This window comes from Tamandua tetradactyla, chromosome 9 (assembly GCF_023851605.1).
Source record: "Tamandua tetradactyla isolate mTamTet1 chromosome 9, mTamTet1.pri, whole genome shotgun sequence".
Lineage (NCBI taxonomy): Eukaryota > Metazoa > Chordata > Mammalia > Pilosa > Myrmecophagidae > Tamandua > Tamandua tetradactyla.
Genome location: NC_135335.1, coordinates 106,724,804 through 106,752,533, shown reverse-complemented (window position 1 = coordinate 106,752,533; position 27,730 = coordinate 106,724,804). Strand labels below are relative to the sequence as shown.

At 37.0% G+C, this 27,730-nt stretch overlaps 1 protein-coding gene across 17 annotated transcripts in view; it reads left to right on the top strand.

Annotated features, from left to right (window-relative positions):
* Nucleotides 1-27,730, top strand: part of PDE4D (phosphodiesterase 4D) — a 1,724,553-nt gene that overhangs the window by 854,645 nt on the left and 842,178 nt on the right. For 2 of the 17 annotated variants that reach the window (XM_077117228.1, XM_077117230.1), the window contains exon 1: nt 20,962-21,613. The exons of 13 other annotated variants lie outside the window; for them this stretch is intronic. Coding sequence is in view for 1 of the 4 variants with exons in the window: in XM_077117223.1 (XP_076973338.1) it covers nt 13,537-13,802 (266 nt within the window). In the remaining 3 variants the exon portion in view is untranslated. Of the gene's footprint in view, nt 1-13,164; nt 13,803-20,961; nt 21,715-27,730 lie in introns of those variants that run through there. 2 more of the 17 variants (XM_077117223.1, XM_077117229.1) reach the window with 2 other exon arrangements.

Here is a 27,730-nt window from a genome sequence, read left to right as displayed (position 1 = left end):
TTAAATGATGGTGCTTCATGACAGCAGTGGGAAACAAATCTTCACTTTTACTCAGGACAGGGTAGAATGAATGACCTTAATTTATAGAAATGGGTGCTGGTCTATACCAAGAATCCCCAACTGATGCAGTAAATCATGAATTAGGTTCTGACTTCAACGTCTGACATCACCCCTAGAATATTGTAATGAGTAGAAAGAAGGCTCTATCATGACCTTACTGTTTTCTAGTATGTCTGCCTTTCTCCATGATTTCTAGAACTTTCTCAATCAGGAGGCCCTTACCTTTGAAGAATGGGGAGAATTCCTACCCTAATGGGTATCCTTAATAGGCAGAAAAGCATGAACAGTAATTGCTCTTTCAGAGCCCATGTTCTCGGCCTCACCTATTAAGAAGTATGCACGGAGTATACATATAGCTGTGTCTGATGAAGTCTTTCTCTTAGTCCAGATACTACCACCGCCTTTACAACTGATACTTAAATTATCGGGCGAGTTCTTAGAAACAGCAAATTTTACAAATGAAATTTAAAATGAATTTTACAAACGCTTGCTTTGGTCATCTATTCCATTACTGTCATGTTCAGATAAGGAATAAGAAACAGACCCAGTGGGTGGCTGGCTTACCTGAGACCTTAGAACAAGTAATGGCAGTCAGGCATAGATTATTCCAGGTCAAGTGGTCTTTCAATCACACAAAACTATTTGTCTAAGGATGCAGCAGCAACACTACTGCAAGACCAGAATCCGATGAGTTTACAAGTTTTACAATGAGTCTAGACCATCCATGTTCAAGGTAAAAATTCCACAAAGCAGTAATACAGTCTGGGTCAGGCATTGCAAAATTCTATGCCAATGTGTAAAAGAAGTAAGCAGGAAGAATAAATGTTTAGCACAGTCTATATGTAGGAAAAGCAATTTAAAACATATTTTACAAGTATGCCAGAACATTACTGAAAAAAGAAAGTTAATGCTTTTTCCTCCTAAAAAGCCTTGAATAATACGTAGATATTGCCATCTTAGAGACACTCCTGTGAAACGCTTGATCAACTAAAATTGTTAAAGGACTAATATTGGACAGTGATTTGGAAGTAAAGTGAAATACATTTTCCACTTCTGTGAATTTTAATGGTGGCTGTTGATGCTCTTATTAACTTCTTCTACTCTAAGAACTAGAAGATAGCTCTTGAGAATGCATGGCTTTGAAAATGAGAGCAGGGAAATTGATGGCAGCATAAGAAGGTTGTCAGAGGAAAAAATATGGGCATTCAAATACTGTTGGAGGGAGTATAAATTGAATCAGCTGCTTTGGAGAACAATTTGGCAGTTTTTATTAAAATGACAAACATTATCAGTGCTACTTTTGAGTATTCTGGAAAGAAAAAAAAGTATTTGGAATTTCTGCACAAGCAAGAGTACAAAGCTGTTCATTATAAGTAATTGTGGGAAACTGGAAACCTGAATAGCCATCCATTGGTGGAATGGCTAAATGAAATGTGAAATAGCCATATTATGGAAAGCAAGGAGAGATCTTTATTGAGTAAAAATGCAAGTTGCCAAATGATTAAGTATGATGCTATATTTGTAAAATTCTCATGTCCCTTCAAACTCATAATTATGTATGAAATTACATAGAGGTCTACAATTTCACTGTCCAATATGGTAGCCAAGAGCCAAATATGACTATTTACATTAAAATTAATAAAATGAAATAAAATTAAAAATTTCTTTTGTTGATTGCACAAGCCACATTTCAAGTGCTAAACAGCCCCTAGATAGCTAGTGGTGACCTTACTGGACAGCCTTGGTTTAAAAGGATAAACACAACTGATAACATGGATACTATAGGGAGGCCAGAGTTTGAGGATGGTGGTCTAGAAGGACTTTAGATATCTGGGTACTTTTGAAAACTTTTGTGAGCATATATTATCTATTATTTGGATAATTAAAAAAAACACCTTTTTTTTTTAATTGAAAGCATGCACAGCAGTAGGATTTCTAAAACATCTCAAACTAACTGCAAGGATCAGTGTAAATTGATTTGGACACTATCTTTTTAGTCTATCTAAAAGCACAAAGAAAAATACTAGCATAAACTATGCAAACTGTAAAAATCCTTTGTTCTCTCCTTTAACAAGTTTGCTGAACACTTACTATATTCCAGGCATTTAATGTACAAAGATCACGAAGCAATCACTGCCTACTCATAAGCATTTTTACCATGTGAGCAACAGTAGTTTTTCTTCTTGCTACATTGCTTTTCCTTTGTTACCGATTAAATAATTATTGTTTGGTTTCATGTAATGTTTGTATAATTACAGGCTATCAGTGATGGTTAATAGACTAACTAGGGCATATATTTTTTATAATATTAGCTAGTCATGTTTATTTTATTAATGCTAAACATCATTTCAGAAAAAAACTCAGATTGATTTTCATAATTTAGCAATTATTCAAGCACCTCCATGTCAAAATTGAAAGCACCAAAAAGAAAAGCACCCCTTTTACAGTATTCGTAGACATAGAATAGGATTCAAGTTTGTAGAGTTTATTGATGCAAAACAAAGACTTTATTGATTAGTTGTTTAGAGAATAGATAGAAAGGGCAGTGGTGCAGTGGTGAATATTGATGTAGATTGTCCTTGACAGAGCTTCACACAGCCCAGTAGACTGGGCTGAAAACAAAAAATGGATCTTGTGTCCCCAGAAACACTACAATCAGCGTCCCCAGTGTACCCACAGAACCTGGCACATAGCATTGTCCAATTAAATACTGGTAGAATAATTAAATTACATTCAGGAAACAGTTTATAAATCAGTAAAGTTAGCCTTATAATTTCAATTAATAATACAGAAACAAAGAAGTTCACCAAACTTAACAAGAGTTTTACATTCACCTTCTAAATAATTTTGGCCTCACTTTAAAAGTGTTGATCTAATATAGCAAAGTTTGCTTCTAGAACTGAATTTTTGGGGATATATATGTTCTTTTGAAGAAACAGTTTATGATTTTATTTTTTATAATGTTAGTCTATTTATATTATTTACTAAAATACCAATAAATGTAAACACCATACAAATGGGCAAATATAATGAAATAGCACCACCTGGATATAAGCTAATTGCCTTCATTTACTATACTTCAATAGCCATCAATTCCAACATACTCTAGTTCCTAAATATTCATGGATCAATCTATGGAGCAGCATTAGCATATTACCTGGGAGCTTTGGAAATGCAGGGCTCTACCGAAGACCTACTAGATCAGAATCAGAATTTTAGCAAGACTTCCAGGTGATTCTTAGGCCCATTAAAGTTTGGAAAGCACTTGTATAGCTTTTGGTTGTCCTCACAGATTGCTCATCAACAGTGGCATCTACTCCTATACTTTTCTGGCCCCTTAGCCTATGAGCAGTGTTCCAACCAGCATGCTGTCTACAGCTTTGGCAGTTAGGCTCACACTCTTTCATTGCCTCTGCTGAGGTTATTATTTTTTACATATGGAGAGGCACGCCAATAATCTTGAATCTAATAGAGTTTACACCTGGCCTTGCAATTTGCTGGAAGCGTTCAGTTAACTGCAGTTGGGTAGAAATTAAAATAAACAAATAAATAAATAAAGGCATGTCAGAAGCCAGGGAAGAGTGGAGTTATCAATGGGCTAGGTTCAAGGAGATATTTGTAATAAGTCATGGTAAGGGTTCCTGGAAACAGCTATCTCTACACACCAATGGAGGATACAGATGGGTTGGGAGCCAAGCAAGTATGGCTTCACAAATCACATTAGCATATTAAAAGGCTGAAAGGTCTTGTTGAAAGGTAACCTGTTTACCCCAGCACAATATTTTGTATCAGAAAAAAATTTTTTCATGCAGGGTGCATGAGAATTAGACAAAACAAATTTTTGGTGGGATACAGTGAAATGTGAATGCAGAAGTTCGTCTTACAGATTGAAGCTGCTCCTTGGAGATAAGTTACGCCCTGAATTTTTAGAAAATCTGACTTATTATGTAACAGTGAATATACCTAAATCTGTAGTTTCACTATTTTAGAAGTAAAACAGTGGTTTGATTCCAAATATTAAATTAACTTAGGCAATTCTCTCCCACACTATCTCCCAAGCTGTGACTCAGATGTCAGAGCAAAACTTTTTTGCCTAGTTAGGGAAGGAATTTTGAAAGTTCTAGGACCATAAAAGCATCAGTAGGGTACCTGTTTTATGCAGCACTCTTTTCTTTTCCATCTTCAACTACTTAAACATTGAATATATCTTTTCTGTTTGTCTTTTTAAAGCATTAACTCCAATAAATGCTGTCACTGCATGCTAGTAGAAGAGATCAAATTGCCTTAGGATGATGTATTTGAGAATGATTTTTTTTCTTAAATTGCAACAGGAGCTTACAATTAGAGATCAAGAACTAGTGAAATTGTAGGACTTTAAGACTGGAGAACTGAATTCCAGAGGAGTTGAATGAACTTGTTCAAGGTGACTTAGCTAGTTATAAGTTGAATGAACTTGTTCAAGGTGACTTAGCTAGTCATAGGATTGGGAATAAAACTCTGCTTTCCATAATGTCTTTCGTAAAGTATCCCACATAAATTACTAGGTCCCAGTAGGTTCCTTATAGCTAGATATGAAAAAATGGTATGACTGAAATGTGATTTCGTTATAAGGAATCATGTTTACATATGTTAAACTTTAGAAAATAAATTTCCCACTGCAATTATAAACCCCTGAATGATGGGCACCCTCAGTGTATCTAGTTTTTAGCATTTGTCTCATAAAAACCATACCCAAAAAAGAGAATGACTGCAACAGATGCTATTTGTGAGAGTAGAAGAAGGCCTTCCAGTTGTATTATTGCTAATTAGCAAATGATTCTAAAAATGCTTTTTTGGGGTAGGTGGGGGGGTGGGCACAGAAAGAATATGAGAGAGATGAGTAATGTGGTCCTTGGGGCTGGGTTTTGAATCAAATCACTTACTATCTTATGTCTCTCTGAGACTGGGACATATATATTGGATTCTGCTCACCATCATGTCTATTATATAAGACAAAGACAAGAAGCAACATTTGTTTGTTGTCATCAACTTTAATTATGAGGAAAATTTCTTTTGCAAACTCAATGTCTATGAATTGTAATAAATTGACATTTTGGGGGGAAGTTGGGTGATCTTTTTTTATGAGCAAAATATTTGTTAAAGCCTCAAAAATACCTTTACTAGCATTGATTGGGGTTTGGACGTATTTTCACTTCAGGAAGTTTTTGAAACGGCTGTTTTATAGTAGGATTGTATCTACATGTATCAAACTATGTGAATTAATTTTGCCAAGTGTATCTTTATTAATTTGCTTGCCTTTTCTTTTTTATCACAAAGGCTGTGTATGCAGTGGTTATAGGCATGGACTATACCTTTTAAAATCTCAAAGTTATCTCTTACTGATGGTTTATGACCTTGAGGAAGTTATTCAGCCTCTTTTGTGCCTCAGTCATCTCAACTTTAAAATTATGGTAGTAGTCCCTACATCATTAGGGTGCTTGCTAAGGTGATTAAATTAACTAATAATGCAACGTACTTATGTGCATTTGTGTTTTAAACTTGGGTCTAATGTCTTTCTCAGTCATTCAGTAGGCGAGGGATGATCCAGTATAGATTTAATCAGATATCAGGGATTTTCCTGTTGGCAAGTTGAAGGTGAAGTGCTTGGTTTTTCTGCCCACTGAGAGAAGACCCAGAAACATTGACTATTATAATATATTAACATCTTACTTGCCATTGAAACCTGTTGTCTTTATTGAAGTTTGGCTAATATTTAGGAGAAGGTATGCAAGAGTTTCAGTTTAGCAAGGTAATCAGGAGGTAATTCTGTTCTGTTATTGAAGGCTTTTTAAAAGTGAATGTATCCAATGGAAAGGAAAGTTTTTATCTAAATTGCATTGCAGTTTTTTTCTAAGTATAAACTGTGCTGTATAAAATAAGTTTTCTTTTGAATGAAATATTGCCTTCTTTTTCAGTAGCAATCTCACTAGAATTTAGTTTCAGTCCAGAACAAACAAAAAAGCATTTAACTAGGTTTGGTCTTTTCATTAATACGAATTGAGCTTGGAAAAACAGCTTGTATCTCAAAATGTAGTGCTAATATAAATCAAGACAAATGCATTTCTTTTTTTTTTCCCAATAAACTATACATAACCGTACTTTTCTACATTAACAGCCTTTTTTTTTTGGCATGGGCAGACACCAGAAATCAAACCCTGGTCTCCAGCATGGCAGGTGAGAACTCTACCTGCTGAGCCACCGTGGCCTACCCATTAATAGCCTTTTAATGATAAGTAACCTGGATCATACTTTATTAGGTGGAATATTTACAGTTGATTTTCTAAGAAAAATCTAATCTATTCTTTACTTCTCCACTGACTTGCACACTCACATATAGCCAGTACCAAATTCTTCCAATCCTTGCTTCATTAAGCCCCTTTCTTCCTGTTTCAACCCACGTTTATATCAAATTGGAGCTGTTGAAATAAACACCCTCCAGAATCTTCCTTCTTCAAAGTGTACTACAAATTGTCACCCGATTAATCTTGTTTAAATATCTCTACAGATTCTTTACCCACTTCCCAAATAAATTTTATTGATTTTTTTTCATAGGAAAGGGTCTAAAGATCCAACATTCTTTACTACCTGGCTACCTACCTCCCCAAATCTATCTTATTTTTATCCTTTTGCGTGTACCCCCTTTCTGCTTCTTTTTTAGCTGTCCTCTATCCTTGTAGATCTTATTGGTCCCTCCTCTAAGCAACTGAGCTTTACTATTAATTTGATGTTCAGAATTTCTTTTTTCTTTTGTTAGGGGGCATTGTATATATCATCTCTTTTCAACTAGGTATTTTGCTTTTTTTAAGAACTCTGCCAGCTAGCCCAGTACTTAATAAAGGTTCCAGGATGATGCCCATGATTTAAAAAGCCTTGCTATACAATCTTTGGAAGTGCTTTTAGGTATAGGAATGGTATAGGTTCTAAATGCAAATAATCATGGTCAAATTGAAATTTAAAATAACTTAATAAGATATCATTTGTTAAAGTGAAAAACTACCATGGAGTTTACTTTAAATTCCTTCATATCAAAGGAGTGCAGGTACATAGATGAAAAAATAACCAGGAATTCCGCCTGAGGCTGCCTTTATTTGGATACTGTGCCTTTTCAAGAACTTCTGACTTGGCAGACTTCATGGGTTGCTACGGTGTGTTCTGAGTGAAGCCAAGGACAGCATCTAGTCTTAGGCCAAATAAAAATACTATTTGCTATTGAAATACCCATAACAGATTTTAAATATTGGATAAGCTTCTCTTTTGGAATGTGTGCTATAGAGTTGAAATAAGAGTCCCTGGTACCTTGTAAGACCCTGAGTCAAATGCCAGTTCCCCCATTGCTGAACTATATGACCTTGAACAAAATTGTTTAACATCCTTATGCTTCTATCTATAAAATAGTGGTAATGAAACAATGTCCTCTAGTGATTGCAGGAATTAAACGCAAGAAAATGTGTACTGTCATATAGCTGATGTCCGCTAAGTGTAAATTCCTGTAAATTCCTTTTATCTGTCACTAGTAGGTGCTTACTCTGTTCTAAACACTATATCATGATATTAGCACATTTAATCCTTGCAGCTTATGACATAATTTTTATCATGGTTATTATCATTCTATTTAAATGATGAGACTCTGAACCACAGACAAGGGTTCAAGCAATCTTTCTGTCTCCAAACACACCCTCTTATAACTGAGAAATTAGGATTGAAGGGATGATTTTGATTACTGAACCATTATTTCGATAGTCCTTTTTGATTTTTGGTATATGGGAGCAGACAGAGGGAAATACTTGAAATCTTTAAATTGAAATCCAGCTTCCTTGAGCTCTGGTAAACATTATATAGCCTTTATTTTCTGCCTCTGTGATTGTAAAAACCTTGTGACTAACCTCCATTTGTGCCCATTTATCCAGTTTTTCAACTTTAGAGGCTTGTAATCAGTCAAGTCAGCCCCTAATGTTTATTAATGAAGGACCTTTTTTATCCCAGAACTAACCCACCCCAAGTCCAAAGTTATCTTGACAACTGAGATGGGATTGAAACAAAATTGGCCCACCTGACATGTGCAGAATTTACGCTTTAGCCTACAAGTCACCTATGCCTCATTATAACACTGAACATCACACCCATCATCATATTAAGGCTGCCGTTTTCCTACATGCACTTGTGACTAAGCATGGAATCAATCTGCGCGTGCTCAGCAATTAGATCACCTCTAATTACATCATCTGGGGCCACTGTGCTCATTATTCTGAAACCTGCCCTTTTTTTAATTCTGTAAAATTATCAGAATTACTGCAGTTCAGAGATTCAGATTTTGGACTGATAGTCCATTTGCTTTCCTGCTATGCACCTGGTAATAAAATTGTTCTCTCTTTGAAACCCCGGTGTCTCAGGAATTGGTCATTTGAGTGCATTGGGCAAAAGAATCCACTCCCTTTGTCCGGTAACACACGTAAGCACCAGACAACATAATCTTTCCCACAATCAGATCATTTCCATGGACCACAACCCATGGACAATTTGAAAAACAATTTCATTTTGATACACTTAATTAAAACATACTTGGGAGAAACATGCAATGCATTCTATAGCAAATTATAAAACATTTTGGTTTATCACTCCTTTTGAATTGACTACACCATTGCTTGCATTCAGTTGTGGGTAGTCTAGCCTTGCTTGTTGCTCTTTGGACTTGGGCACACATTTCAATTTTTGTCCTAGAACCTGAGCCAATCTTATGTCTTTTTTATTTTACTCCCTATGAATACTTAGACAAAATGTTTTCAGAGATTCTGAATAACCTAAGAAAAACAATTTTTGAAAATCTGCAAAAACTGTATCTAGGAAAACTTGTATGAAATGAAGAGATATTATCCACATGGTGACTTGATCTAAATATTTCACCTACTTTCCAGTTTCCACTTGTGAAAACCTAAGGCCTTATTTGGCTGTCACTTATAGTACAGTGTTTCAGATTGGTTCCTGGCAGAGGATTTTAAAGAGATTTTGTACAAAAGGGAAGCCCTCTAGTACTCCTGCTGGAAGAGTCCCCCCTGACCCTATGCATTCATTATGAAGACAATTGCCAGTCTATCCAAACTTCATTCACCTTTGATTATCTTCAGATATTTACAGTTTATATTTCCTAAGGCAGTGATTTACAAGTATGGTTTTGAAATAGTGCAGGTTTTTTTTCCCGTTATTTCAAAGGGATGGTAAAGAATTCTCAAAAACAAAATTAATTTTTATTTTTACAAAGCAGCACATTTGTCATACATCATTTGGGGTGATTGTAGCTATTAGGAAAATTGAACCAGAGAAGTAGGATATGGGGACCAACAAAGAGGCTTTCAATCCCACTTCTGTAATAAAACCCTTTACCATACACCAAAGCAATGGGAGTTTACACAGTGTCCTTGTTCAGCTTTTAGTCCGTGTGTATCCACAGCCTTCAATGAATTTTTAACAGAACATTGTTGTTTCTTCTATTTTAGCTTAGCTGTGTTTGACAAAGCATCCAGTTTCTCTAAGCATCCACTGGCTTTCCATTTATGAGACCAGCTTGTAAATGTTTTACACTTCTTAAGTGCCTTATATCCAAGGTCAGTAAAAGCAAGAATTAGAATTTAGAACCTTCTGAAGTCCATGAATTCCCCAATACCTAGCCCATATTATTCTAAGTAATTCAATTCCTTTATTTAGTCATAGGGTCACCATTTACTACCTAGAGCCATCCATGTAAATACCTCTAGATAGATCTCTGGCTCCAATATTAATACTTAAGCTACATTTTTGCCATGTCAAATGTTTTGCACTTATCTGTCTACTGTACCAGACTATAAGCTTCTTGAGGGCAGAAAGAGCAACAAGTTAATCTATAAATAATCTAGAACACTCTGTATAGTGCCTGATACAAAATAAAATCCCACAAATGTTTGTTGAAAGAACTGAATCCTCTGAAAATAGGAAATTGTCTAAACTATTATTTTTTTTTTAGCAATCAGTTTACTGCGTCCTAGTTTTTCTCACTTTTATCCTATTATCTTTTTTTTTTTTTTTTAAGAACCTGAATAGATTCTCTATCTACTGACTCCTGGGCTTCTATTGGCACAAAACTTGCTCAGTTTTTAAATTATATTTGCAGATGCTAGTCCCTCAACCTGGAATGCCTTTCTTTCTTACCTTCCTTTTCATTCAGCTTTGAACCGCCCCCCTCTTCAGCTTCACTTAGTGTGCCCTCATCGCTATGTACACCATTTTCATTGTATTTTTCTACACCTGATTATATAACTTTCTAGGTATTCCAGTGTCTTTTCTTTAGCATTGTCCAATCTCTGCCATTCAATTAGAAGCTCCTTGAGGGCAAGCACTGTACAGTTGTTGTATACAGCTCCTAATGCCATTGTCAGCCTCTCACTCTACTTTGCAAAAACTGGTTGCTGTTTACCAGTGACATTGTATATGTGTCTTTTTTTTTTTAACATTTTTTTATTGTGAAATATAACATATATGCAAAATATGTAAAAAAGCAACACATTTCCAAGTACATTTTAATAAGTAGTTAAAGAACAGGTTTTAAAGTTTGGTATGGGTTACAGTTCCAAGATTTTTTTGTTTTTTCTTTTAGCTGTTCCAAGACACTGGAGATCAACAGAAATATCAACATAATGCTTCAGCAGTCATACTCATTTGTTAAATCCTGTCTTCTCTGTTATACTTCTCCTTCTTTTTAAATAACATATATACATAAAGGCAATAAATTTCAAAGGACATTGCAAGAATTAGTTATAGAACAGATTTCAGAGTTTGGTATGGGTTACAATTCCACAATTTTAGGTTTTTATTTCCAGCTGCTTTAAGGTACTGGAAGCTAAAAGAAATATTGGTATAATAATTTAGTACTCATACACATTTGTTAAACCCTACCTTCTCTGTATAACTCCACCATCACCTTTCATCTTTCTCCCATAAAAGAAATATCAGTATAATAATTTAGTACTCATACTCATTTGTTAAACCCTACCTTCTCTGTATAACTCCACCATCACCTTTGATCTTTCTCCCACTCTTCAGGGGTATTTGAGCCATGCCCATTCTAACTTTTTCATATTGGAAGGGGCTGTTGATAATATGGGGTAAGAAAATGGAACTAGTTGATGTTTTAGAAGGGATGGCCTCTCCGCATTTCAGGACTTATCTGGTCCAGGGACCCATTTGGAGGTTGTTGGTTTTGGAGAGTTACCCTAGTACATGGGATCTGTGTAGAATGCCCTAGGTATTCATTAGGATTGGCAGGAATCGTTTTGGTCGGGGTTTGGCAGGTTATGATAGGTAGCAATGTCTAACTGAAGCATGCATAAGAATGACCTCCAGAGTAGCCTCTCAAATCTATTTGAAGTCTCTCAGCCACAGATACCTTATTTGTTACACTTCTTTTCCCCCTTTTGATCAGGATGGCATTGTTGATCCCACAGTGCCAGGGCCAGGCTCATCCCTGGGGGTCATCTCCCATGCCGCCATCACTAAGCAATTTTGACAATTTTGTACAGTAATGAGACCTTCTGTATGGCAAAAAATTCTGTGGGAATAAGAATAATCACACCCTGATTTTTTTGAAGCTTGGATATTGCATTAACAGATTTTCAGATTGAGTCACAGCCCTCCTGCCCCAGTGAGTTGTTACAGGCACAGTGACAGGAGAGGTGGACTAGGTGGCTGGCCTTGCTCTGCTGTGAATAGAACCTCAGAGTATTATTTTCTGCAACATTTTAAAAGCAAGGAATTGAAACTATTGGTGGAGTAACCAGGGAGTGAGATAGGAGAAACTTTTTAAATTGACTTCACAGTAATCATAGAAATGATAATAATGATAATTCAATCAGACTATTCCAATTTTCTTTTTATCTAGATGCACTTCCTAGTTCCTTCTTAAGTTGTTGAGTTTATTAAAAATATATAAAGGGTGCATGGGTAGTTCAATGGTAGAATGCTTGCCTTCCATGCGAGAGATCCGGGTTTGATTCCCGGAGCATGCACTATCCCCGCCCCCTGCCCCAAATATATATATGATCTTGGATTCTGAGAAACGTGATTTGATTTCAATCCTGACCTGTCTGTAGCATCATTAAGCTGGTGCAATAACCCTGTTCAAAGACTTCAATGGACCTTATAACTTACTTGTAATTTTTTTACTTTTCCTTTTTATTTTTTTGTGGCCAGAAGCAAAATAAATAGATACTCATAATTTCTTCTTTTTTATTTTAAAACACCTCTGAATAAGTTTGTTGAACCTAGAAAAGCATATTGATCACAAATGAAAATCTTAGATTAAAAAGACAAATAAGGGGAAGTTGTTGCCAGGTGACTATAGAGTGTCGGTAAATTTTGCAAATTTTTAAATGAAATTACTTTTTATTAAGAAAGGTAATAAAGGAAATAACCATTTATTTTTTATAGTTTATATACAAAACTGCATATAATTTAAGCAATCATTGAAATGTAAAAAATCATTTTAAAACTACTTTTATTAAAACAATCTGGCTCTGTGGAAGTTTCCTTAGTTTAATAGTCTAAATGTGAAGACATAGCAGTACCACTTGTGGGTCTAAATAGGGTTGTTTTGTGCTTCGAAGGGCCATAATTAGCAAAGTAGGTAGATTACACAGCAATCTGTAATGTGTTTAATATGTAGTGTTGTGAAATCTTTTGTTAGGTTTCTAGCTAGAGAGAAGAGAAAAAAAACGTCCATTTTATTCTCTTGGGATTTGTCTTACTAAGGCGCATCACATTGAGTTTAGCAAACTGGGAAATATTTCTCCTTGTCTAACAATGCTTGCTTATTCTTCTCTTATGAACAACAAAGGACTAGCAATTTTCTTTTCTGAATGTGCACTGTAGGGAGATAAATAGCCCTGGAGGGAGAGGAAGGTCAAATTCAAAGTTTTTCTTTCCTTTGGATTCAGTATTAGGCAAATGGAAAGACGAGCCAGAGGGCTGAGCCGCAGGCCTCCGATGGCTAAGCCCTCCCCCCCCAGGACTTTTTCTGTACATAAGCAGAAGTCACCCGAGCAGCTGCAGCACATTAATTGCAATAGTTTAGCAGCCTGCTTTGTAGCGCTGACAAAAGCTGTGCTAGCGCAGTTCCCTCCATGTTCCTTTGCCAGGCGAGTTGGGCCGGCCGTGATCTTTGGCAAGGGGACCCAGAGAGGAGGGGTGACGTATCCTAGGCTTCCGCCGACCGGGGCGCTCGCTCGCCTCCTGGACAGCCGGCTCCATCCCCACGGGGAGACTGAGGCAGGCGACTGGATGAACTGACAGCAGCTGGCTCCAACCTGCGTCCCTGGACATTTCCCCGCACACCGAGCAAGGGAATCACTGGAAAGAAGCCAAGGCACCACGCCGCCTTGGACTGTTGCCAACTGTACAAAGTTGACCGGGAAAATGGCTCAGCAAACGACGAGCCCAGACACCCTAACAGTACCCGAAGTGGCTAATCCGCATTGTCCAAACCCGTGGCTGAACGAAGATCTTGTGAAATCGTTGCGGGAAAACCTGTTGCAGCATGAGAAGTCCAAGACAGCAAGGAAATCCGTTTCTCCCAAGCTCTCGCCAGTGATTTCTCCGAGAAATTCCCCGAGGCTCCTACGCAGGATGCTTTTGAGTAGCAACATCCCCAAACAGCGGCGTTTCACCGTGGCACATACGTGGTAAGATTTTTGCACAGATCACACGGAAATGGTGGCAGTGATTTCTGCTCTCTACCCCTCCCCTTCAACTTTGGGAGGTAGGGAGGGGGAGGAAATCAATGTCATTCCTCACCTGTGATTTATCATTAGAAGTCTACCTTAACAGTAAATCCTGCATTTGCCCAAGTCGGGGCAGGAATACTTGGGATCTGAAACAGGAGTGGTTGAGGTGGGTGGTTTCTCAAAGTTCAATTCCTAATGCAAGTTCCTACAAGAAAACTGGATTCCAGATGTCAAATAAGAACGCAGTTTTTCTCCCATGCCTTTGTGGCAGAGCGTCTTTGATTTTTAAGCTAATTTCCCTTTCAGGTGTTCCAACACCTTAGGAAAGAAAGAATCGGAAGGGAAGGGAGAAAGTCAGATTGCTCTCTTTTCTACATTATCCCCAGTTGAATAGACAGAGATATGTGTGTGTGTGTATGAGTGTGTGTAATGGTGAGTGTGTGTAAAAACCCCTATCACTACCAAGACTTTAATATATAAGACGAAACATGTGCCTTTCCAAAGAAAAGAAGAAAGGAATGGGGAATACTGTGCTAAATTTGCAGGCTGGTACTTAATGGATAGTTTGAATGTTTGGTCAATATTTTTATCCTCTTTGTGAATTTTTTATCTGCTTGATAATGGGTGAACTTGCTTTATATATATGTTTCCATGAAATTTTTTTGTTTGTTTTCATGAATTTTACTAGAGGATCTCTTCATATTTTTCTGAGCTTGTTAAAACAACTATTGAAATAAACCACTGTAATGAGCTTATTATGGAGTTTCTGCCTGAAAAGAGGCAATTCTGAGCTGTGATCAGTGAGAGCGGTGTCTGTGATGAACATTTGCTTAATTTTATGTAGTAGTGGGTTCTTATACCACCTACACATTGTAACAAATTTGTGAATGCATTTTCATAAGATAAACATGGCAAATTCCAAGTATAATAGAGAAAAATAACCGACTTGCTAGTTGTCAACCAGACTGAATGATTCTTACACAGGTTTTCCATAGCAAACCAGAGTATGCTAGAAATGGAAGAAGCAGAAACAAGATTTCTAGGAAGTAGCAAGAAGAAACAAATTCTATACTAGTGACATGCCATATCAAAGAATGTATTAATGACATATATGAAAGTACATGAGGAAAATCAAAGGCATGTCATACCCAAAGAAATGTCTTAAATCAGAATTTTAGATTTAAATGGCTGGATCTCTGATTGAGGAAGTGTTCTGATGTTTCCCATGATTTCAACAAGAGATGGCATTCTTGAGTTTCGCTAAATGTAATTTTCATGGAGGAGTATGCCAAATTTAATTTTTCAGTCTTAAAGAAATTATAGGAAGAATGCTTGATGACTTACTTCTCTGAAAAAGATGCTGAAAATTTTCTCAGAGACAAGCACCGAATGAAAGAAAGGTTCAGGTAATCATTGAGAGATGTTCTGAGGAAGAGAGATGACATATGACCGAGCTTTAGGTGCTAAAACAGAAAAGCAAGCTTGAGTATTTATGGACCAGGAATTTAGTACTCAGTGTCCCTTTTGATTAAGCTGCTTTATTGGTATAACTCCTTAATTGTACCCGCTGCTGAATAGGTGAGGCTCAACTCTGCTGCTTGTTTGCTGAGTGAAGCAACCTAGAGTTCAACTGAAGGTTATCTGAACTATTTGGACATGTTGAGATGTGAGGAAGCCAGGAAATCTCACAAAAACAGGCTTTCTTCTAAAATTTCTGGTACTTCCTTTTCTTGTGGTGTTTGGAAAACCTCCAAGAGCACTATTTCTAACAATATTTCATTTTGGTATATCTGGTCTCAGGTTGGAGAGACACAAAGTGAGTAATAGAAATGTAAAACAAAAATCATGATATCAATTCTCAGTAACTCAGAAGGAAGTAGTTTTCCTCATGGTCTAAAACCATCCAGTGAGGGAGTTGGAGTAGCTCACATTTCCCACATTGGTTCAGGGTGCCCCATGACTTTCCTAATATCTACAATCTCCAAATGCATCTTTTGGCAAATATCATTTAATTTGTGCCTTTACAGTTTGAACTAAGCATTATGGAGAACTTTTACAGTTTATTTCAAATGGTTCTGATGGACTGTATTTTTTTGCCATCTAAAATATTACTACTATCCTACCACCACATTCAAACACTCTACTCCTCCTAAGTTAAATGATCAGCTTCTTCAATGCCTGCCTTGTTTGTTCCTGCCTCAGAATTTTGGTTCATGCTGCTGTCTGTACCTGGTAGTCCCCTTCTATTCACTATACATGCATTTAATAACCTGAGTCCGCCGTGTTTAGTGTGTGCCTCCTGATTGCAAAGTGAGTAAGAGCCATCACTTGAATTCAAGTAATTTAGACCCTAGTGGAGAAAAATAAATACTATTGCATGGTATCTGTTTTAATTAAGGTAGTGTTTGAGACTATAACAAAATACTCTCTAGGTCTCAATGGATTAACACAGCAAATATTTGTTTATTGCTCCTGTTCCTCCTGGACAGGATGCCTGCCCTGGGGTGCTTCAGGCAAAATAGTAGAGGATCTTACTATTTTGTTTCCCTCAATTTTTGGAACATGTCATTTCCAAAGTTGCCAGGTTCAGTGCTTCAGAGGAGAAAAGCAGAGAGGATGGCATATAAAAGAGTGTACATCAAGAATGCACATGAGGACTCAGTCCTGTGGTCACATCTAACTGCAAAGAAGACTGGGGAAATGTTTCTCAGCTCTATTCCAGGAATAAGGGGCAACAGTTCTGGTGAACAGCTTGTCTGTCTGCGTAATGGGTGCCTGATCACCCTCTATGCTAGAGTTGAGTTGTTAGCATAACATCTATGATGACCAATACTCTAACCTTTCTGTGTACCCTTTGGATGAGGATTACACAAAAGCAGTTCTGCTTTTAACACTCCTATTGATTGGTATGAAAAGTTTTCCCTTTTATACTGATGAAGTCCCTTTCTTTGTAACTGTCCTCCAGGGGTCCAGGATCTGCTTTTTGGGTCTGTACTCTCTTCCATAATACAGCCCTCAGTGCAAGAGTCTCAGAGTAATCCATCCTTGTTGGATCATCTTGGAACACTCATGCTTAGCTTGGTGGCCAGCACATAATGGATGCTTAAAGTGAATCAGCTAATCAATATTTTCAGCCTCTTACCTTTGCTTTATAAAAAGTTTCCTCTTTTCTTAATAGCCTCCATGTTTTCATCTTTATGTGCTGTTGCTACCAGGTTCGTCCTGGTTGTTCTTATCTAGAAGACTTCTTTTGAATTGTCAAGGCCCATTTAAAGAGAGCATAGTAAGTTCACATAGGACTCCAGGTGCTGTCTGGCTTGTACAGAGAACATCTAAGTGGTCAGCCAGACTTCAGACTGCTCAAGTTCAAATTCTGATTTCTTATTTACTAGTTGTGTCATTTTGGCCAAGTTACTTAACTGTTATGTGCCTCAATTTCCTTGTGGCCCAATTTTCCTGAGAATATCTGGTGTTGTGGCTTTATTGAGTAAGATCATATATACATAAAAGTTTGTTGCACAGTGCCTGGCACTTAACAAGTGTTATTATAAATGAATATTCTCTTATTATGCAGTATATGCACATTAATCCATCCTCAGTTTGCAAAAACCTTTATGATCATGTTTAAATTTCTAGAAGCTTACTCTGTAAGTCATTTGTGGATGGATTGGAGTGAGAATATATGTGAAGAGATCAATTTATTGCAAGAGTTCAAAGTAATGTTGAATGTATATCAGTTTCATGGCTATAGGAAAGGAAAGGCAAAGAGTAAAGATAAATTACCAAGGCATAACCATAAGGTTTGGTGCTTTGGCTCTGCCTAATCTAATGCCACCCGGCTTTCAAGCTCCCTGTTGTTCCTGAGAGCTTTCTCCAGGACGCCCATTTTGAAGTAATCTGCGGTTGCTTCATATTACTGTAGCAACTCTGCTATTCTTTCAGTGCTTATTAGTAATATTTATAATGTTGGTTAAAATTTATTAAACACTTATATTTTGTCTAATAGTGTGTGTTAGGGTTAGAACCCTCTCATGCCCAGACTCTTCACAACTGTTTTACTACTTTTATATAACTCCTCACACTCTAGTGATATATGAAGGATTTATCTCCTTCAAACAAATTATAAAGCTCCTTGAAGGTAGAAGTCACAACTAATGTATCTGATATTTCCCCAGATGAACATGTGATGACTTGTCTTTAATGTATTTCTAGTAGATGTCTGTTGAATGATAAAATATCATAAACCTAACCTAAGAAAATCTTAAGGGGAGAGGCTCGCCAAGGAAAATCATATCATGTGCATTACAACCTCAACTTCACCCTACGTTAAAAAAGTGGACATTGGTAGTTAACTCCAAAATCCATCCCACCTCCGATTAGTAGTCCAATCCAATCCAATCATGTTAGTCTTATTCTTCTCAGTATGTTTGGCTTAGTGATGGGCATTTGATCAATTCTAGCCAATAAGAGGTTGAAAGGAGAGGCTACAGTGGGGCTTCTGAGAAAGAGTCTCCTGATTCTTAGGAGACTTCGACTGAAAGAGCCTTTATTCTTCCTCTGCATAGTGTTATATATGGATCATACGTCAGGAATGGCTAGGCCATTTTACTGAGAGCCATGGAATGTAGCCTACATTATGGATGGCAGAGCTGAGACTTACTAAGAACCTGTGTCCTTGTTAATATTAAAAAATTCTTGACTTTGCGGATCTACCCACCCTACTTCTAGAATGCTGTTTTGTTCTTCTGTTGTTTAATTGATCATAGCTGAAAGCAGCTCAACTGCTGCATGGTGTAATCTGGTTGGAGACCACAGGAGATCTCTGTGGAACATGAAGTGATATGAACAGGAAGTTCCCACAACTTAGTGAGGGAGTATTTCAGATGACAATAATATAGATGTGTAAAGAGATGCAAATTCATGTGTTTACATATACAAAACATCTAATTCATATGTACTTTAGAATGCATTTGCCTTTTGTAAAAAGAACAGCTAGTTGTGCTATTTCTTTCTACCTTTTTCTATTGCCTTTTCTAGTCACAATTCAGGCATCAGTGCAACAGTTGGTTTGTACTGGACCTGAGATGACTGCTCTGATTTCTTACACATGACAGATGATCTGAGGCCAGCCCTGGAGTGTGCTGTTGATTGTCTGCCTTTTAATTAAATGCCAAGCCCTGGATAGGGAGTTTCTCTTGCATAGTAGCAAAACTTGAGTGGATGCCGACAACTCACAGGCCTTTTCTTCAGCATAAATTATGTAGGTTTGGACAATGTAGGGGAATTCTATTTGTAATTATTATAAATGTTAACAGAGTGAAGTGGTTGGCCTTTGGAGATGGTGATATAACATTAGTGTATATGGTGTCTTCGTTTCAGTGTAGACTCTGATTTCACCCAAGTAGGGGATTTCCCTAGGAAGTTAGCAGGAAGTTCCATATCAGAGGACTCTCTGGTGAAGAAAACTTAACTTCCATGTTAGTTTATCTTAGGAAAATCAAATAGTCAGGAAAGTCTTTATATTTTTCATGTTTTCTCCTCACTGAATTTCAGATACATTTCCTTTGGACTACGTTTACATAAAATTAGAGAACAACAAGGTTGAATTGCTAATTTTCAGTGTTTGGAAACTTAGTTATTATTTGGTCATCCTTAAATCACAAAAGTGCAGATATTTCATTATGTATTCTTTTTAAAAGAAATTTAATATTTAGAATCATTATTTTTAATTTATACAGTTTTTCATATTTATATAATATAAATCCATACACCCAACACTCAGGTATTTAAATGTCAAAATTTATCATTATTTTCATCCGTTCATTTTTTTAAAGAATGAAATGCTAGAGAGACCAGAGAGTCATCACCCATCCTATTTTTCTCTTTCCCAGAGATAACCAGGACCTTGAAGACAATATGTTTTTCCTTACATATATATCTTTATCCTTTAACTGCGTACATATGTTCCCTGTTTTGTGTGGTTACCATTTCCTAAATCATCTAAATGTATGTGTATACATTTATACTTGCATATATATATACATACACATGTGTATATATCTTTTTTCAACATATATATAGATCTGCCTCATTCATTTAATCTACTACACAGTATATATTTATTGACACTAAAAATCCAAATGTTTATCAAGTCTTAGAATACTGATACCATTATCTTCTCTATCAGACTTCAGTCTAAGCGAATGTTTAATAACAGTGAAAACATTGAATTATCTAATCATAATGAAGATGAAGATGCACTTTCTTGACTGTAAGAGAACGTTTAGATGATATATTGCTGCTTTGAGCACATTAACCATTAAAAAAATAGTAGCTACGTGCAGTACTCAATAAGATCCCTCAGGTTTTGTTATTTATGTAAGCATTTTTTTAACATGCTCTTTAAATTAAAATATGATAAAAGCCAAATATGATTTTCTATTAGAAATAATATCATGCTGGGAATTATATTCCTGATTAAGGACTAGATGAGAAAATTTCCAGAGATACCAAACATTTTCAGGTTACGCTGTTCTCCATGCACTAAATGGAGGAAAATATTCTAGAGTATTTGTAAGCTAAATTAGGCAATAAGATTTCTTTGGGTCCAGGTATTAAGCCAATGCATTATCTTTATAATTCCTGTGTATGTGTGTGCATTTTTTTTTTTTTTTTTTTTTTTTTTTAAAGAGAGAGGGAGGAAGGGAAGGAAAGACAGAGAGAAGGAAGGAAGGATGGAAGGAAGGGAAACATCTTTAAACATTTTCTTGTTTTATTATATTTTGTTTGTTTGTTTGTTTTTTACATGGGCTGGGGCCGGGAATCGAACCGAGGTCCTCCGGCATGGCAGGCAAGGACTCTTGCCCGCTGAGCCACCGCGGCCCGCCCTGTGTGTGCATTTTTAATTGCAGCATATCTGAAGATAAAAGTAGTATTTGGTAAGATCCTGAAACAACAGAACAGTTCCTTTAGTTTTTTTTTTTTTTTTTTTTTTTTTTTGTAAGGATCTATTTAGGGAATCTTTAACTGAATAAGATTTATATTTTAGGGCTTTTTCTGTCATTTATTTCTCTTTATCTGGCATTAGCATTAGATATAAAGCTATTCCTGTTTAAAGTAAAACTGATTCTTAAGTCATCATTTCTTTTATTGTTGTGTAAGAGTGATATACACTAAACATTTTCTTCAAAATGAAGGGGGAAGGAACCTTTGTAGATTGAAACGACAATAACTACAAAACAAGGTTTCCAAAACCTCCGTCTGGGATTATAATTGAGACCTTTTCCTCCCTTGTTCCACCGCCCCTCTTTTGCCCTACTTAATTTTAAGGTTATCTTTTCTTGGTCCCTCACGGCGTCCCCAGGGAAGAGCTTGCTGCTGCTCTTCTGGACCTAGGAACCCCGAGGATGGTGGGGTAAAAGCGGACCCCGGGAGGTGGGGTGGAAGTTTCCCAGGGAACTCTCCTGAGGAGCACACTAGGAAGTGATGTCAGCACTTGGGGCCTTTCCGCCCTGGGGAGGGGGGGAACTGGCTGCGTGCCTCCCATGGGAATCATGGGAAATGCAGGCTGCATCTTGGGGGGGCCCGGTAGCCACGCGGTCGAGAGTTATATCAGCCTTTGCTCGGGTGGGAAGACGTCAGGACGGCCTTCCTCTTAACGAACATGCCAATGGGCTTGTAATGTTTAAGAAATGACTCCAGTAAAACATGATAAATAGTTGCTGAGGGGGGACAAAATAGAGGTGACATGCCCTGGCAGCTTATGACTGGTGAGTGCTTCGTGTGATCTTTGACGTTTCTCTGAAATACAGAGAAAAGATGTATGTGTCCGGACCAGCTGAAGCCATTGCTATCAGTAAATTGCTATCAGGTAAAATTTTTTAATGATAAAAAAATCTTACAAAAAAACAGCTTGAAGTTTATTAAAGCACATTTTAAGGCATGGCTTTAATTTTCAGTCATTGTTTGCATACATTTTTTTATAAATTAAAAGCTCCATGAGTTTGGGTAACTAAATGAGCTTCAGCTTTAAGTTCAGATGTGATAAAAGTCAAATATGATTTTCTGATAGAAATAGTATCATCGTGGGGACTATATTCCTGAGGTAAGGACTAGATGAGAAAATTTCCAGAGATACCAAACATTTTCAAATAACATTGTACTCTAGAAAGTGTTCTCGAGTATTTATAAGTTTTTCTTCTCAGAGAGAGAGATATTGAAATTGTTCCTCAAATAGTAGTTGCAGGATGAAGCTTTAATATTACCACAGTGACAGAATTATGGCACATTGTTTTTTTCACTTGTGAAAAAAATTTTTTTTATATCCGGTTACTGATTTACTATATTTGACACCATATGTTTCAAGCTCTGCTGGCCAGTTGATAGTTGACCTTAGTCATTCAACCTTTTTGCATTGTAGGCTCTCTAGTCATAAGTCATATGGTTATAAAGACATTTGATATTTATAAGTAAAAGACTGGCTAATTAAATTTACAAAGTGATAAGGAACTGCAGAACACTTAAAACAAGTAATTAAAGGCAAGTTTCAACCTGCTGCTGTGAGTGAGGTGGATACTGCATGGATAAAAAGAGATTTTTTCCAATAATTCTATGACTCAAAAAAGGCTGCATATAACAAGAGGCCTTCAAAATGAAAGTATTGGTGACATTAATTCTAGGATACCAGCTGGAGCCTGTGGTTGCAGGTGGAAAATGCGGAAATCTATAGGTCAGTATAAATCTAATTAAAAATTCTATTTTATTAGCTCTTCGGTTTATAAGATGATGTCAATCTCGTAAACTGTATGTACAAAATAGAAAATTATTCCATGTGCAATTTGAGGCACACAAATGCTCTCCAGCCATTTGAGATGAAGTACTTATTCTTCAAAGGAAGTCTGAAAAACCTGATATGAAAAGAATCAGATTTCATTTTGGAATAAAAACCTTAGGCTTAAAATAACATAGCCTTATAACTTAGCTCTGTTATAATGCAGCTACTGGTGATTTACCTCTTGCTCTGTGTCAGATACTTTGTATATATTAACCCTTCAAAATAACCAGGGTTGACTTTATGTATTATTAAACTTTACATATGCAGATGATGAGACCTACAAAATGTGTTACAAAACCAGGGTCAGTCAGCCATGCAGCTGTGTCCCCATGTTACTAATTGAAGTTAAAATTTGAGCCCAGCCATGCCTATCTCTTATATGTTCTTCCCTCTGGGTCAGGTCACACTCGCAGGCTACACCCTGTGCGTGTGGAAACTACAACAAGGAAAGTGCAAAGATTTTTCCAAAACGGTTATTTAGTTAATGGAAGCGTAGGGGCAAATCCTTTTCTTGGTTGTGGAATCGCAGTTTGTTGACATGTGTGGTTTGTGTGAAGGTACACATTTTTCTTTGGGATAAAACAATACATGTGTATGTTTAGGAGAAATGCATGTCTTTGGTGAAAGAAAGTCTCAGGGTCAACAGAGTACATATTGATTCAAAGCCATTTTAAAATAAGACTGATTAAAAAAAAAGCAAAACCTACCCAAGGACAATCTTATTTTCAGTGATTCAGAGAAAAAGATGTGAAAGGCTTGAGCTCTAAAGAGAAAGATCAAGTCAGGAATCTGTTAAGGTTTGTTTCCGAAAGAGCCAGCTGGAAATGATGGTCCACAGATTCAAGTCACTAAGCAACAGATTAGCAAATGACTTGGTAACCAGGGCTGGCCTGACACAAGGGCTGCCTGCGTGTCTCCAGGTGGCCAGACAGGGGGACCCAGGCCCATCTTACCTAAAAAAAATCTCCTTCCACTTATCTCCCAGCTACCGTGACAAATTCCACTATCGTGGAATAATCTCTTTGAATTAACAAGATACCTGCTTTGAGAATGTAGATATCTCCAGGAACAGAAGTAAATGCTATCAGTTTTTTTCCTATAAAATAACATTTCTGATATTGTTTATTTGGTTCAATATAACATAAATAAAACACATGCTTTAAGGAGAGGAGAGAAGGGGCAAGCTTCGGGATTATGGTGTTTCATCTTTGGGTTTTCATGAGCAAATCCTTACAGGGCCAAAATGTCCTGGCTTCGTTTCCTGAGACCTTCCAATGTACTCTGGGAATAGTTACATTTACTTGACATTTTCCATCTTTTGCTGTCTTCTGTTTCATGGATGTGTTTTGACCGAGTAGCTGGAATATAAATTTTAAAACACAGGGACCTCTACAAGTATCAGTCTTTGCTGGAAGGGTCAAAGTGAACATCTATAATATGTGCTTTCAGTAATTATTTGTTGTTTGATGGAGGAACCTGCCTTCAATGGCTGAACCTGTGATGCTCTGACAGCTACCCTCTTCTAGTCTAGAAATCTCGGTGATACTGTGTTTGATTGCCATAGTGGAAGGAAATTTCAAACTCAACGATTAACCATTTGTACAAACTTTGTTGTTGTGACTTGTGTGTGTATGTGGATGGGGGGCTAATTCTAGATATCTATGCACCTAGACTGCTATGATTTGACTTTAGTATATACAAGTGAATCAACAAATGATAGTATCAACGATAATTTGCCGAATATATGCATCTTACTAATATTTAGTTTACACATCGAAAGTAATTTATGCCTATTATATTTCTGAAAAGAAAAAGTATGTAAATATACTTAGGATATTTTGGAAATTACTGAATAACTAGATAGTGAACGCTTGTGATTAATCCTTATCTCTTAGAATTCATGCTGGTTGAGTTATACACAAAGGACTCAGGCTTATAAAAGGATTGCTGTGATTTTGAGGAGAAATTTGGAAGAAAGAAAAGCCTCCATAGTTCCTTTTTTTAGTATGGTAATTTGGAGTAAATTTAGCAAGCAGTAATTAAGAAGCATTTCTCCAAAGCATATCTTCTGAATAATGCAAATTAAATAATAGGAAGTTTAGTATAGCAATGTTATTTTAATGGAAATATTTTGTCCATAGTTCCATACATACCTTTTTGACATTGTGGTAATTTCAAACCAACCAGTTTTCTTTCCTTGACCCTCTGAAGAGACCCCTCTTATCAAATTAGTTTTTATTAAAATAAAGTGACAGCCATGGTGGCACAGCAGGCAGAATTCTTGCCTGCCATGCTGGAGACCCGACTTTGATTCCTGATGCCTGCCCATGCAATAAATAAATAAATAAATAAATATAAAGTGACTTCCTCTGTATATTATTATTAGCATGGTGCATGTTTTGTTTGTTTTCTTAAGATACTGATTGCACATTTATGTTTATAAACAACTAGCGTTTATTGTTGACCTTTTGAAGTGAGAAACTGTCTGGCTAATATTACTTGGGTTATCATTTCTGCTTGTTTACCTTCTTTAGGCTCATAGTATTTGTTTTACTTTGCTTCATTCTGTATGGTGTGATTGTTTTTATGACCTTCTGTTGAGTGAGTGTCAAATAGAAGAGCATATGATTTATGGGTAGTAATAGCTAAAACATACATGAATTGGAGGCTGATGACGCACAAGGTAGAGAAGTGCTGCTGTCCTCTGAATAGAACCAGGCTGCTTTAATAAAGCCTCTTATTAGCAACAATAGTAGTGCCTGTGATACTGTGATCATTCCACTATCACTTTCACAGTTTAAGGCACATCTGTGTGGTGTTTGTACTACTTTGCATTTCATATTTCTTTCAATGGTTTTAATTTTTATTTAAAGGTCCATATGTTTATAAATGAAACTTTCTGTCATGTAAGTTGAAATCCATTGTCGTTTATCACACATAGAAGATAACTGAAAAAAACCACAATTGAAAAAAGCAAAAATCTGTTTAGCTGGATGCTATAACCTGCTAAAGGTTCTGAGAATCTAGGTCTGCTCTCCCTCTGTTTAAAATGGCAGTTAGCAAGTCACTGGAGATGCAAAAGACCAGCCAAGGCTCCTTATGGTAATAAAAGTGATTGGGGGTGCAGGGGTGGCTCAGTGGTAGAATGTTCACTCCCCATGTGGGAGACCCGGGTTTAATTCCCAGACCATGCACCAAAAAAAAGTCTTAAAAGTGATGGGAAGAGGGGGCGATGTGATGATGGCTCAGTGGCAGAGTTCTTGCCTGTCATGCAAGAGATCTGGGTTTGATTCCCAGTGCCTGCCCATGCAAAAAAAAAAAAAAAGATTGGAAAGGTTTGGAAATGAAATAATCTTCTTGTTATGGATTTACATGTTATTCAGTGCAATAAACAACATCACCTATGCCCAAAGCCATCTTGTTGCAGCCTCAAACTGCCTAGTGTTCAAACCAAGTGGTAAATGAACCAGTGGAACTTACACTTTGGCAAAAGAACCACTGGTCTTGCAGGGCTTCTTCCAGCCGGAAACCCTTAGTTAAATCTTCAAACACACTGAACTTGGATTTGGTGATAATGATTCCTGAGCAGAGAGTAAGGTGCTGGTACCCTGTTTTACTTCCTTACTCTTATTAATTTCCTACCTGGTAGCTGCACAGATGCAAAAGAAGGATACAGCTGTTCTGTGGAAAATTATACCATACTTTTTTTGGGGGGGGGGTGCATGGTCTGGGAATCGAACCCTGGTCTCTCACATGAGAAGCGAGCATTCTACCACTGAACCACTTGTGCACCCTATACCGTACTTACTAATGGCAGCTTCCAAGTTCTACTTCCAAAGAGAGGGCCCAGACACGGGTGTTTTAATAAAATGTAGAATCTCCATACACATAAGTGAGAGCTGATGTAAGGGAGGAATTGCATTTTTCCACACCTCTGTAATCTTATTGGGAATGTATTTCCAGGCTAGAACACCCACGCAAGATCAGCCACATAATTTGTAGGGCCCAGTGTGAAATGAAAATGCAGGGCCTTAGTTAAAAAAATACTAAGAATTTCACAATGGCAGCAGCTGAGCATTCAGCACAGGCCCCTTGTGAGCATGGAGCCCAGTGTTAATTGCATAGGCCACGCATCCATGAAGCTGGCCCTGTACTGACAGTAGGACTGAGGTGGGGCCCACGAAGCCACATTTGTTGCCAGCACTACAGGTGAAGCTAAAGCCATTCTTGAGGAAACTCTGTTTTAAAGAAATGAATTGCTTCATCTCCCTTTCTCTTCTTGCACCATCAATAGTGATTTCAGAAAGGTGTGATATACATTAGAATGAAAATGAAACTTTCAGGGAAAGTCAGCAGTATAACAGCTGTAGATTAAGCAGAAGCATTATCTTATATTCATCTTGAGGGTTTTCTTTTTAAATGGGCAAGTACATGCGTAAAAATTAAAAGCAGCCCCACTTTCACATTTAAAATCACTTATTAGTATGCTCAGTACTTAGCATTTGTACAGATGCTCTCTCTTTCTTTTTGAACTGCTCTCATTCACTGGTTTAACTCCTTGTTTCTGAATTTGTTCTTTTCTGCCTTCATTGACTTTATTTCCAGTGCCTTAACTTGAAATGGCTCCTACACAATTAGCTTAATTAATTATCTCTTTGACCTCTGTTCACTATTCTTTCTGTACCATGTGCCTGATATCTGCCCCAGCTCCAGCTATCACCTTCTATTTAATAACATCTGACCCTAAATCCTCATTTACTGATTTAAGTTCCATATGCCTCCTCTGGACATTTCCATTTGGGAGAATTACTCTTAGCTTAAATTTAACAGGTACACAACTAAGCTCACCCTTCTCCCTTCTCCCTTTTTGTTTTTTTTATGTCTATTCATGGTATTACAAGTTTCCCAGTGAATGAGCTTTAATCACCTTTGACTTCTGCTTTACCCTCCTTCTGCCCAGGACTATGGATTATTTAATCTGATATAGTTTGCTTTTCTGTTTTTGCCCAGTACCACCACCTATTTTAGTACTTAGCTTTATATTAGGACAATT